Source organism: Pseudocercospora fijiensis (assembly GCF_000340215.1).
Source record: "Pseudocercospora fijiensis CIRAD86 unplaced genomic scaffold MYCFIscaffold_4, whole genome shotgun sequence".
Lineage (NCBI taxonomy): Eukaryota > Fungi > Ascomycota > Dothideomycetes > Mycosphaerellales > Mycosphaerellaceae > Pseudocercospora > Pseudocercospora fijiensis.
This window is the reverse complement of record NW_006921535.1, coordinates 2,790,461-2,804,177: the sequence shown is the minus strand read 5'-3', so window position 1 is coordinate 2,804,177 and position 13,717 is coordinate 2,790,461. Positions and strand designations below refer to the sequence as shown.

The 13,717-nt window shown below is 51.8% G+C and overlaps 3 protein-coding genes across 3 annotated transcripts; 1 reads left to right on the top strand and 2 right to left on the bottom strand.

The window, feature by feature from the left end:
* Nucleotides 1–578: 578 nt before the first annotated feature.
* On the bottom strand, nt 579–2,288 carry MYCFIDRAFT_188263 (uncharacterized protein; the record flags this gene model as incomplete). The annotated part of the gene is made up of 4 exons (XM_007928253.1): nt 579–596; nt 650–682; nt 808–1,887; nt 1,947–2,288. 4 exons carry the CDS (start codon nt 2,286–2,288, stop codon nt 579–581), a joined length of 1,473 nt encoding a protein of 490 aa, XP_007926444.1.
* Nucleotides 2,289–2,596: 308 nt separating this feature from the next.
* On the top strand, nt 2,597–4,480 carry MYCFIDRAFT_46936 (uncharacterized protein; the record flags this gene model as incomplete). Its single annotated transcript, XM_007927626.1, has 3 exons — nt 2,597–3,657; nt 3,775–4,220; nt 4,272–4,480. 3 exons carry the CDS (start codon nt 2,597–2,599, stop codon nt 4,478–4,480), a joined length of 1,716 nt encoding a protein of 571 aa, XP_007925817.1.
* A 4,865-nt stretch (nt 4,481–9,345) lies between these two features.
* On the bottom strand, nt 9,346–11,366 carry MYCFIDRAFT_188262 (uncharacterized protein; the record flags this gene model as incomplete). Its single annotated transcript, XM_007928252.1, has 3 exons — nt 9,346–10,202; nt 10,313–10,692; nt 10,753–11,366. The coding sequence occupies 3 exons, from the start codon at nt 11,364–11,366 to the stop codon at nt 9,346–9,348; spliced, it is 1,851 nt and encodes a 616-aa protein (XP_007926443.1).
* Between the last annotated feature and the right edge of the window lie 2,351 nt (nt 11,367–13,717).

Below are 13,717 nucleotides of genomic sequence, written 5' to 3'. Positions count from 1 at the left end.
TGAGAGCGAAGGTGCAGAGCCCCTCTTGCGGTTGAGGCCCGGTCACTGGCGGCTGTAATCCGTAATGGTACTTCGTTCGGTCTGGTGGTCAGCGGTGGGCAAGACGTTCTGCCTTTCGCGCCACACTTTCTGTCGGATCCCGTTCGGGACTATGCCTCCTCCCGCTGGCGTCTGGTTCTGATCCCTGCTTGCAAGATCTCTGGTGTGCGAGCAAAGTGTCTCAGATGTGCGCTATTCATTGTTGATCCCAGCCCTGATGTGCGGTCAAGGATGCACAGTGCTGGCTTTGCGGCGCCACAGCATGTTTTGACAGCTGCTGTGGCCTGACTCGCGCGCAGCCATTGAACGTGAATGCCAGGAACGAATGGACGGGCAGTGAGAGTACAACAAGTGTAATGTTCATTCTCATTTCATAGGCCACCAAGCCTCCAATTGACAGGTTGCGCAACTGCTCGTCGGCTCCAAAGAGCGAATGACAGCTTCGCAATCCAGTCGTACGGGTCTGCAGGTGTTCCAGACCGCAGTCGTTCAGAACCAACTCGATGGTAGCTCAGCAGTCGTCGCAGTGGCTGAGATGCTCATTTCCTGTAGTAGATCTGCCATCACGTGGTCAGTGGTACGCCTCTGTCAGACTCGCCGAGCCCCTTACCTTCTTAAATTGGAAGTGAAGTTGGAGAATGCCCTGGATGAAACGTCAGTTTCAGCATCGCCGCAGTGTCACACGATGTTGTGCGTATGCATAAGATAGGAACACTTCTGGAGCTGCGGCCTTCGTCTGGAGCATTGGAAAGGGACCAAAGCACGTACCTTGTCGAAGCTGCTTTTGAAGCCTCTCCCGCGTTTGGCGCTGTAGTCCCACTCCTTGTCGACGATACGGAATGCGATGTCTTCATAAGGTGCTCCGGCAACAAAGCGAATCAAGCAAGTGTCGTCCTCGCCAGCAGGTGCAAAAGTCTGACCACGTTTTCTTCCATTCTCTCGCTCGATTCGGTATGTGGGTGCCTTTGTCTTATCCACGAGGTCAGGATAGAAGATGTTGAACTTGTAACCTTGAACCACTTTGGGCGGCGGGTTGTCGTGATCGTAATGTGTCTGGTTGTACTTGTTCCACTCATAGCCCAACGAAACTCGATTGAAGCACTTGGGCTTACGTGGTCGATATTGCTGGTCCCACTCTGCTCTATTCTTCGTGACGACTTCTTCCTCCTGAATGAACAACTCCTCGTTCTCTCCAAGACCACGTGCGACTTCGCGGTCAAAGGCAGATTGAGTGGAGTCGCCACCATCTGTCCGAGATCGCTTGGCAACAGGCTCTGACCCATTCTCGCCGGCTCTCTTCCGATGGGGCACAAAGCCTGCCTTCAGAATTTTACGTCTATCCTCGGTGATGCTTTGCGCAAATTCTCCGCTGGTCATAGACGGAAGTGACTTGTCCTCGCTGCGCAAACGAAGAAGCGGCTCTGGGTCTAACGGATGTCTCTCCAAGTTGCTGGCACCAGCGGGATTCTGCAATGATTCTCCACTAAATGTATTGGACTGATTTTGAAGCCGTGCTTCGAGACGAGATTTGAGGGCTATGGCTTCCGCTGCTTGCTGCTTGCGCAAAGCTCCAGAGCGTGCATCCAGAATGGATTCAGAGACTTTGCGCAGCTTCGCCCTTGCCTTGTAGGTGAGCAAACTCTTGAGCAGATGGTCCCAGTAGTCGGTATCAATTGGCTCATTTGATGCAAGCTTCGCGCGGATTTGCTTCTCCAGTTTCTCTAGTTCTTCCAGTGTTTTGGGACCTAAAAGTTTGTCTAAATCAGCCGCGACTGACGAGACAGCCCGCGCTGCATTTTGCCCATCTGATGATGTTTTTCTTCGGTCGTTGCAGATTGTTTTCATCATCTAGCGATCTGTCAGCATCAGTGGGCGAATAGCATCCATCAATGCGTGCACAAACATACATTCCAGTATTCGTGATTGCTCTTGCTTGACTCCAGAGTGATGTATGTGTCGATGGCCTTCCCAAGCTCAGCCAACTGCGCGTCATCGAGGCCCTCAAAAACAGTCTCTGGGGCCACAAGATCAAGATCGTCCGCATCAATCTCACCGTCCAGTGGATTGCGTTCCGGATCAATGACTGCCAAGGTGACAGCCAGCCAATCTACCGGCTGCGCTCGTCCGCCTTTGACCCGGATCGCTGCCTTCTTTTTTGCCTGCTGTAGCACAAATCTGTCTTCATCTGCGACCCATGCTGCTTCTTGAGCATCCGCGGAGCGCTTGCAGGGAATCGTAGAGCGTGACATTTCGCGGTGTGAGGCCCGCAGGACGGCGTCGAGACTGGTGATACGTTGTGCGCGGTTGGCGATCCGGGAACTGGTCTTGAAATGGTCAATGTGTAGGCATGAATAGGTGCTTTGCGAGAAGGCAAACAATGATGGTCGCGAACATCGAGAATGAAGCATCTGAACTCGGCAGGAAGGATTCCGCGCTTCCAACCTCAGGCATCCCGGGTTGAGCCGCATTCAAGGTTGCTGCCTACCACAACAACACGTTCTCAACCTCGCGCGTCGTCTCTTGTTGCTCTTGTCGACATCGACGATCAGTCTCAACAATGGTCGTTGACCGGCCATGGAAGGCGCTGATGCTGCCAAAGAGCTATCCACCGCTATGGCTCAAAGCTCGATTGGACGGCCGGCATGCAGCGATCGAGCTCACAGACCTGAACAGGATCTGGGGCATGCAGATGTCAAAGGCCGAGTTGGTTCGCCAGGCTAGAGATCAGAGCTGTAGCATAGATCCTGGTGAGGATAGCGAGCAGTATGATCAGTTCTTGAGCAAAGTTGAAAGTGCTTTGACTGGCCAAAAGCGGACCACATTGAGTCTGGTACCTGGAGATGCTCAGGACTGGATCACTTTGGACGTTTCGGCACCACTACCTGGGTCCTTACCTACTTTCAAGTGGCGCATAGAGTTGCATCCCTGGAACGAGCCTGGCAGCACTGTCATCGAGTCATATTTGTTGACGCCATTCTTGCTGTATACTAGTCATCTCAGATTGCAAATGCAGCAGCTCGTCGAAGAGTTAGGTCACAAAGATCGTGTCATTGCCAAGATTACTGATAAGTTGGAGACAACTGGTAACGATCTCACGCAGGTCTTCCCTGGACTTTCCAACGTCAAGACCCACCGAAAGACATCGCAAAGGTCGCAGCTCGCCAGTCACATCAGAGGTCTTGCTGACTTTGACGAGAAAGCGTGGAGAGATCAAAGCGTCAAGAGTGGTGCCGACACAGATCTTTCAGTCGACGATATCGACAGGATCCTTGCTGAATTGCCACAGCCAAGGCCGAGTAGTGAGCACAGATCCAATTCAGGCGCATGGTATAGGAATGGAGATCGCACAGAAGTTAATGGCAAGGCTCATACGAAGGCGAGTGCAGCGACGGACGGCGCCACAGCAAATCGTCAGGGCATGCCGAAAGCCAGTACCAATGCTCCTCCTGATGCCAGCATGCACAGCGGTGGTGACGATAACGATGATGGTGATTTCCAACGTCAAGCTACGCCTCCAAAGCATTCCAGACAACGCGAAGGAGCTTTTGCGCAAGATGAGACTCAGCTCGAGGCAGGGACAAATGGGACTGAGACATCTGCGATGAACAATGCAGATCTGTCCACTGAAGACGAAGACGAAGACGAAGACGACCTGGACGCACCTAGCCGGAGGTCATCAGGAATCAACACAGCATCTCAGTTGGCGCTCCAATCCAGTCAAACCCTATCACATAGATCACAAGCGGTATCTGCTTCAGCGAGGCCACCTCCAAAGCAGAAGCTTGGCACGATTTGTGGCAAGAAAGCAAAGACACCAGAGCCCGAGCCCGAGCCCGAAGCAGAGACAGATGATGACGCCAATGAGCCTGCAGCACCCACCCGGTCTAGTATCTCACACGGGGCTCTCAAAGGCAAGTCTAAATCCAGAAGTCATCGTGCCACACCACCCACATCACCTGCGGCAGCTACAGAGCCGGTAGAAGTGTCGGCTCAAAAACGGAAGGGCAAGTTGGGGACTTTCGGGGCTAAGGAAAAATCGACCTCGCCTCCGCCACAAGACGCGGATCCTGAGACTGAAGCTCGAGAGGCGCCAGCAAAGACTGTCAGACCCAAACTCGGTGCTTTTGGCGGCAAATTCAAGCGAAAGGCATGCCCAGTCCTTGAGGGCGACAATGAGCACGGTCAGTCTACGACATCTCCCAGGAAAGGCAAGCTGGGTACATTTGGAGGAGGCAAAGCTGAGAGCGAAGTAGCTCCATCGCCTTCGGCTGTGGCACAGGAGATGGAAGGCAGGCAATCACGAGCGCGCGTCAAAGAGGAACGAACGGAACAGGCTTCACGAGAGAGCTCAGCAGAGAGAGCCAACAGAAAGAGAGATGACTTGAGAAGGCAGATGGAGGACGAGTCGAAGGCTCCGGCGAAGAAGAAGAGGAGGTTCTGATGGAAGGCATCATTTCGGGTGTTCACTGACATGAGTGACGCTACTGGCGTTTCTGCGTCGGACGAGTTCATAGTAGATGCGGCGAAGAAGTGGCAGTGTGCTGGTGGGTGATGTTGTGACTCGGGGAGAGGGAGGGACATGGTTGGCGAGATGGGGGATTTGCACGGCAGAATGCTGCAGCAGTTGTAGTCGGATGCTGCGATGACGTTCCAGACAAGACCAGTCAGATGGCGAAATGCAGCGCGCGTGAAAGACCAGCCCCGCGGCTTCCCTTGAGGACGCGCTTGCTCTTGCTCTTGCTTCAAACAGCGCTCGAACTGCAACGGCGACGCGTGCTGCCACCTGCTCTGCTCTGCTTAGATCAGCCCCACCACCACCACCACCACCACCACCCGCAGCTGCACCGCGATCCTCGACGGCCGCCACGCCACGCCACGCCACGCCTTCCCCGTCTGCAACATATCACATTGGACATATCGCCCGCCGAAGCCGAGGCAAATGTCGCGGCGACTGTAGCCATGTGCCACTATCGATATTATTACTACGCCGGCTGTCGACATCAGCAGACCATTCTCGTCAACTTCTGCGACAACGCGACATCCTTGACGGCGACGGCGACGGCGACGGCAGCGCACCGTCGCGAACAACATCCACCTGCCGACGCCGCGCGACAACAGCATCGCGAGGGAGGCGCAGACGGTGAACGCGACAGCAGCGTCGAGGCTCGAATGGCCCGGGTAGCGCTCTCTCCAGTGTCGTCGGAATCGTCATCGCCTCCCTCCAACCATCCATCCTCGCCCGCTTCTGCCTCAACAATCCCCACCAGCTTAGCATCTTTCCCGGACGTGGCTTCAGATACAGCCTCTTTGACTTCGCCGCAGCAGTCTCGTCGGCATACAGATACTTCATCAGTAGACGGCATGGCAGGCCTCGCGCCATTCAGCTTGAGCCAAGGCTTCGGAAGCAGGCTGATGCCAGGTCCGGCCTCGAAAGCCACAACAGCACTTCATACTACCACAGCAGCAGGATATCATCAGAGCAGCGCCGCGGAATTGGTTCGTTGACATCTTTGCGCTTGCCAAGACATCTCGCTAACACCGTCCTGTCAGCACCACGAGCCCTGCGCTTCATCTCAGACACGTGGGGAAGGCAGCCGACAGCAGACGGATGAAAGCGGCCATTTCGTGAATGGGTGAGTGCCGGCAACCCTTGATCTCGAGACGACCTTCCAATGCTGACACGAACCATGCAAAGCGCTGATGCCCTGAGGCATATTACCAACACCTGCCGCGGTGATTTCGATGTTGACCACTTTGCCACCAACCATCAGCACAACCGTCCACCCACTAGCCGCCTCAGTCGTCGCATGACACACGATCAGTCTGCCTACGATGGAGAGACTTTCGAAGCACTCGAGGCAGAAGTCGACTCGCTGAAAGACGAGCTATCCAAGCTTCGAGAAGAAACCCGGGTTGAGCAGCAGCGCTTGCATGATACCAGAGGCTGGACTTCTGCAGACAAACCAGCGTCACATGTACTGCGCACCAAAATTCCAGCACCTGCTCTTCGAACCAAGGACTCTGCTGCTGCGCGGCTCGAAGAGCAGCATTCCAAGCAACAGGAAGCCTTGAGCAACGCAACCGCGTCCATCCTCGATCTGCCGGCATCACCTCCCAAAGCTAGCGACTTCCCGGAGCTGGGCAGCTTGCGACAAACCGGTCCTTCTTGCGGTCGGGATCAGAAAAAGACCTACGCTAAAATGGCGGTTCGTGGTGGTCCAGATGTTCTGCATTCGTCTGCTGGCATAGCCTATGACAGCGATGACAGCATCGTCATGATCTCGTCGTCCAGGAGCCCGGAGACAAGTCCAGAGCTGCTCACTTTCTCTCCACAAGAGAAGCAATCGACAACCAGGTCATCTCCACGTTTTGCCCAACCTACCAAGGCTTTCGCTCGACGAGCTGACGAGACACTTCAACGTAAAGACTCTGTGACCAGACTTGATCGACCATCACCTGACGGTAAGGCATCGTCTCCGCGCACACTGAGCCAACGCTCGCCCAAGCGGAAGGCCATCCCCGGCGCTTGGATCACCAGTCCAGATACGGATGCAGAACCTATGTCGCCCAATAAATCATTGACGTCCGACAAGATACCTCTTCCCGGGCGCACCAACGATGCGGAAAAGACCGCTGAGCTTGCTCCCATGGATTTCTCGATGCAGCCTACACTGCGAAAGAAGATAAGCTCCTACATGTCCCCGACCAAAGCCGCCACCCAGCGCGCGATTGCTACGATCGGCGTCGAGAGCTCCAAAAGAGTGTCACCTCGCTTACAGAAAGCTCTGCCGCGTATCAACACAGCGGTGTCGAGGCCTAATAGTCCTGCTGCGTCTGATCCCACGGTTTTCGAAATCGGATCTCCAGACACAGTCATCCAGACGGAATTGCAGGCAGATTTTGGGAGATACCGGGCTTCAACTCTGCCACAGGGACTGCCGGCAAGAAATGATGACCACCGCTCATTCTCGCGTCGTCTCACTGTCGGCTCTTCGGTCGGGTCACCCGTTGTCGAGCAGCTGGCAGAGCAAGCAAAGCTCTTTGGCCTACCAATTCCAGCAAACACAACCGCACAGCGAAGAGGATCTCATGGCCACCTTCTGCTACCGATCAAAGCAAAGCTGGACAAGGTTAGTGTCCTGAAGGATAATCCTGAACCTCGGTACACGTCTCGCAAGACATCGCGATCTTCCGAATTCAGTCCTCTTACTCAGACTATGCACAGCGTATGCGAGAAGATGGTATTGCCGCCGCGATCGGCCCAGATGGCAGATGCACAGCCTCGTGTCAAGCAGGTTATGGGGCCATTAGACAGACTGTCAAACAACCCACCGACTGTCATTCAAAGTAATGTCCCAGAGACTCCGCAGAGACAGATCACCCCGGAGCCGTCCACCGCAGACCATGCAAATGCGCCGGTGCCAGCTATGAAATGCCTACCGCCACACGTTCGCGCTGCCATGAAGGATGAAGCCCGTCGCAAAGCACAAAATGCGGCGTACGAAGCTGTAAGCAACGCTCTGGCATCTGTTACAAGCTCGGCAAATGGCAAGGAAAACGACACTACGCAAGTACCTTCACTGCGCGCCACTGCAAAGGAGTTTCGTCCTGTGTTTCAATTTCCAGCACCCATGGCGGAGCCAGAGACAGAAGCAACACCAGCTACGCAAGTTATGAACGAAATCGACATAGACAAGTACTATTCCGCTGAGGACTGGGCGATGTTGTCGCCGCAAGTGAGGAGAAGTATCTGCACGCTTCGCGAGTACAAGGCAGCTCGTTCTTCCAGCATGAGTGTCCCATCGATGAACCATTTTGGCAGTTTCTCGAAGCCATCTGACGATTCACATCGCGTCTGGAGTGCACAGCACCTGGCGCCGATGCCATCACAGGTTTCGGACGTCTTCCACGGAAGTCCTCAGGCCGGACAAGTATTGAAGCCTCACATCGATCCTCATACACAGGCCGTTCATTGGACCATGAGAGATGTCAGCGGTCACGAGACGCCTGTCAACTTCGGAAGAGCTGCTGTGCCTGCCGCGATGTCCCCACATACTCCCATCAACAACACACCTGGCTCTGGTGCTCACTGGACTATCGGCTCTGCAGGACATCATCGCAACGTCTACGGCTGGTCTGGCGGCGATGGAAAGGAAATCAAGTTCATCGGTCATGGACCGAATGCTGAACGCGACCCAAACAGCAGCAATGCCAAGCTCCATTTCCACAAGGGCAAAGGCAAAGCGACTGCAGGTGTTGGCCCCCGCATGATCAATGGGTCCGAGGACAATGACGGCTCTCCGCTCCAACCTCTGGCTCCTCGCTCGCGACGTCAATGGGCCGAACGCATGAACATGTTGAAGCTGCCATGCAATGAGATCAACATCGAGGACGCCACCGAACAGATCCCCTTGCCGTACCAGATGCCGGGTGGGGATAGATTGTTCGGCTACTGTCCCGATTGCTCGACTTCGAGATAGAGGTCGGCCTCTTATCTCTTGAAACCTAGTCATGACTTGGATCCTCTTGGTGTCGCGTATTTGTCTCCCATCGCGGTATTGTGCATAAGAGCATGAAGGTCTGGATACCAGACACTCGGAAAGCGGGGAAACTGCTGTTGTTTGTTTTGATGATTATTGTTGGCGGCCTGCAGAGTTAGGCCCATGTTCATCGTTTACATGAATGTTTCATAGCGCATGATACCAGAGGTAGATGCTCTTCAATGCAGCGCTTGGATGCGCGATTTGGTCGTCCAAACTCGTCGCAATGACTTCTTCCTAAAGCCAGGATTTCTTTGTGCATGACGTGGAAGGTGAGCATCTATCACACCTCACGAGATCACACGCGCTGATTTTCGGTTCAAGGTGCAGCATGCGTATTGTCCGAGGTGGATTTACGAGGTCTTGGCATGAGGAGCAGGAGGCTGAGCTCACTCTACATGTTCGGCGACGAGCGACTCCCTGGACCATCTCTATTCGGCCATGCACAGAATTTTGTAATTGATATTGATCCTATTGGTCGTACGGACTGCAGGCATGCAGATTACAATGCTTTTGCCGACTTCACCTGGGTGGAGCATAGTAAGCCTCACCAGGCAGGAGCAGGTTTCGAGACTGGATGATGTTGTGCGGGGTGAGGCTGGGAACAGGCCGCGACATTCGGAACGTGGTGTATGGAAAGGCTGAAGAGATGATTCGAGCAGAATGATGAGCAGAGTGCCCCCGCCTAGCAAGCCTTCGAATACATCAGTACGGTAGATGAATGGGGGATGCAAATCGAGCCACGCATATATGACCACGCAATGGCTCACTTGAGTAAGCTCAGCAATCCAGCCTTCTCCAGCTCATCTCTCGTAGAGACCTCCTTGCCAAAATGCTCACCACTCTTGCCAACCTTGCCCCAAGGCGCGAAAGCATTCTTGACATCTCGCAAGGGACCTCGCAGATCCGGAAAGTGCCTGATGAGGACGTCTCTCATGGTATTGCTCTGGACCCATTCAATGCCCTCGCGAGTATACATCTCTTGTTTGAAATCGCTTGCGATGAAACGATCGCTCTTCAATCTCCGACTTGCCATCAAGATGAACACTCGGAATTGAGTCTCGGAGAAGCCAAATCCTTGGGGCAAAGGCTCGCAGAGACAACCGATGAGGAGATCGACCTTTTCGACGTCGCCTTCGTAGATTTGTGAGAGTTCGACTGCGAGCTTCTTGTCACCTCCCGTCAAAGCTTCGAAATTCTTGGGTGCTGACATGTGGAAGAGACGGCGGAACTGGCAGTACCGGGGCACGCCTCGCTCACGGTCTCGAAGGACATCGACGGCTCCCATGTCGAGGTGTTCTCCGTCGGGCTTCTTGAGGTCGCGAAGGAATTTGGGCATGTTGTTGATGCGAATGGCGCCTGGATAATTGATTCCGAAAGAGTAGAAGGCGTCGGTGAAGCCAAGCTGCTTGGACTTGTCTTGAGGATCGAATTGGGAGCGGGCGTGTTCGAAGGAGACCTGTTCGATCGGGACGGTTTGGGTGTGGGTGCCGGTCTTGAGATTGAAGAATGCAACGTCGTCGGGAAGGAGAGAGTGGAGGCGGTAGACTGATACGAATTCTTCGGTCAGGCAGTACGGTGCTTTGCCTTGGTCTGTGCCAGATTCTGGAATGCCGGTGAAAGCTTCGCTCTGACCGAAGAAGGAGAGGAGTTGTTGCCTGCAATTTCATTAGCTGAAATCATCGGATATGTCGCAGTCGCAATGTGCTCTTCCCATTTTGGCCCAAGAAGACCACTCCAGTTGGCATTCATGCCAATGCCCAAGGTCGGATGTGGCAAAATTGCTGGAGTCCATTCAATGGTGTGGATTTTCGCCATCAGGGCACAATTGATCAGTCGAGCTACATCAAAAAGTTCATCTCCAGTCCAGCTCGGATTCTTGGTCTTGAGCATGCTACAGATCGCATTGTGTTCCAAGGCGAAGAGAGTGTGTAGTAGCTCCAGACCGAGCCACCAATTATGGTTAAAGCCTGTCAAGGGAATGTTATCAACGCCTCGTGGCAAGAATTGTTCGCCTTGGAATCGATCAACGTCCATGGTGCCATCGTCATGTTTGCTGCGAAGAAGCCGTGTCTCTGCTTCAGTGGACCCGTAGATTTGCGAAGCGTCCCACCTGAATCAAGGATCAGCTGCGGTTCTGTGCCATTACATATTCTGTTGATGTTTAACTTACCAGTGAGTGTTCTCATTGGCGTAAGCGGGATACTTGCGATCCTGATCATCCAGTACCTCATCCTGTACCGTCTTGGCGACTTTCATTGGGTGGTCCGGCCATGGGTCATCCGACTTGAGCTTGATCTCGTGGAATTTGGTTTTGCTATTCGTATGCTGTGCCCAGTCGTGCACCTGAAACTGAATCCAGGCAGCGGCGAGGAGATTGACAATGTAGGCGCCTTGGAACTCTGTCCTCTGGAGCAGCTTCTGACTGATGAGTCGTGGATCTGGGTGCATCAGGTCGAAATCGCTTGGCTTTTCAGTGAACTTTCGCGGGACGTTGCGACCGAATCGCATTCCTCTGCAGCCCATCTTGGGCTTGTCCAGATCATTGTAAAGCCCATCGGAGTTGCGGGCACAGATAAATTTGGTGTCGGTCAACACATCGCTCTGTGCAGGACCCTGGAACTGCTCCGAGGGATATGTGTCGACCAAGTTCTTCTCGCGCAGCTCATCTCGAAGAGCCAGGAGATTCAGGGCTCCAATGAGAGGCGGCAGCTTGTGCCATGATATGAAGGTGTTGATGAACTTGAAAAAGGCGACCAAGGAGGCCTGAGCACAAGTGTAGCCCATATTGATCGTCTTTCTTTTGCCGTGCAGGGGACAAGGGAAGGGAATTTGCCTTTCAGCAACGAGCATCCTCCTACTTATAAGTTCTTTCTCGTCTTGCGACGGATGTCCGCCTTCGTCCTGATTGTCCCACGATACTGCAGATGCACTTGATGTAACTGATGTATTGGAAGAAGGACTAATCTATGTAGAAGTCCGAAGATAGAGTGCAGCAGTTGCAGCCTCAGGCATCAGGCACGTGATGGACCCTAACACCTAGACATACACTCTAAGTCACCCCCTCAGCACGTGCATATCGCCATAGAATGAAGCAAACACAATAGCCATTCAGTTAGTAAAGCAAACAAGAGGTATTAGGTAAGCAGAACAAATAGGTAGACAAACTAGACTACTCTTAGGGTATCTAAATAAGGCCCTTCTTAGGTTATCTAAATAAGGCCCTTCTTAGTACTTAGTAGCTAGCTTTGCAGCGCTCTTAATAGCGGCCTTACAATCTACTAGGTTTAGTTATTTAATAAAGCGGCCGTACTTAATCTTGTTAAGCGGCTTAGTAAAGCTATCGGCTATCTAATCGTATATACTAACCTATTAGACAATAATAGAACTATTAGCAATCTTCTCTCGGATATAGTAGACTCGAGTATCTATATGCTTCGTACGGCTATTAATGCTAGTCGACTTAGTAATAGCAATAGTAGACTAATTGTCCTCGTATAGCGTAACTAGAAGAATATAGCCCTTATAGCCGATTTCCTCTAAAGAACGAGCTAAGGCAACTACTTCCTTAGCCCCTATAGTAAGTTAGACATACTTAGCTTCTATTAACGACAGTATAACGAGCGTCTAGCGGCCGGACTTATATAATAGAGGTCCGCCTATAATAGTAAAGTAGAAGCTACCTATTAAACAGCGTATAACTAGGTTATCGGCCTATAAGGCATTATAGTATCTAGCGAACTTAAGGTCGTCTTCGTTTAGGTTGCCTTAGAAGCGTATGCTACGGCTAAGGGTGCTAACTAGGTACTTAATTAGCTAAAGAAGCGCGGTATAATGCTCCTCGGTCGGGTTAGAAATAAATCGTAATAATAGGCCGGTAGTATAGTAAGCATCCGGCCGAGTAATTATTGCTAGCTAGAGGGCTTTACTAATACCCTCCTAATATTAAGTCTTAAAGGCGGCACTAGCTATATAGCCTTTAGGTACGCGTTAAATAGATGTCTTAACGTAACGAGGCGCTATTAGAGTAGCTAGACCGATACGGCTACGCATACTATACTTCTCGTAGAGCCTATTTAAGTAGGCGTCCTAAACGACGTAGATAGTACGCTTGTTACGGTCGCGGATAATACGCATACCGAGATAGTAGTAAAGGTCGCCTAGCTCTCGTATATTAAAACGGTCCTTTAGCAACTAAGCTACTACCTCTAGTACTAATAGAGTATAGGCGATAATAATTATATTATCTACGTAGATAACAATAATAGAGCCGCTAACAACGTGCTTAAACATACAGACGTCGGATATTATTAGAATGAAGTCTAGGCTCTTTAAGTACTTCCGAAGCTCTTCGTACTATAGCATTAGTAACTGCTTTAGACTATATAGTGCCTTTAGTAATAGGCAAACTATGCTCTTTCTACTACGGTCCTTAAAACTGTACGGCTATTCGACGTAGATCTTATGCTTATTACTAATAAGCGCATTAAGGAAGGCCGTTAGAATATCGTACTGCTTAGCCTCTAGGTCGTAATAAGCGATTAGTGCAAATAGCGCTCGCAGCGTAGACGGCTTAGCTACAGCCGTATAGGTCTTATTATAGTCCTGTCCTTTAACCTATATAAAACTACGGACGACCTATCGAGCCTTAAACCGGCTTACCTTGCTATTAGCGTTACGCTTAATAGTAAACACCTATCGGCTACGGACAACCTTGCGACCTTCTAGCACCTCTAACTGAGATATATAGACCTATATATAGTTATCGATTAGTAACTTGTATTTAGCCTTATAGGCCTCCTTCTATTATAGCTAGTATAGCGACTAAGTCGCCTCCTTGTAGCTCTTCGGAATAGGAATAGTGTCCTTAGGCTTATTAGGCTGTTTAGTAATGTAGTAGGAAGCTATAAAGCCCTTTATATAGGCTATCGGCATATTAGCTATTATACGTCGAGTCGACCGCTTAAAACTACAATTAGCTAGATAGCTACGTAATAGGTTACGAGCTAACTTGTTACTACGGGTTATACGGGTAGAACGAGCGCCTATTATATTAGGTCGCTTAAACTCTAGTAACTAGCTAGGCTTACCCTTCTTTGCATTTAGATTAAAGGGCGGAGCTTAATCTTCCTTAGCTA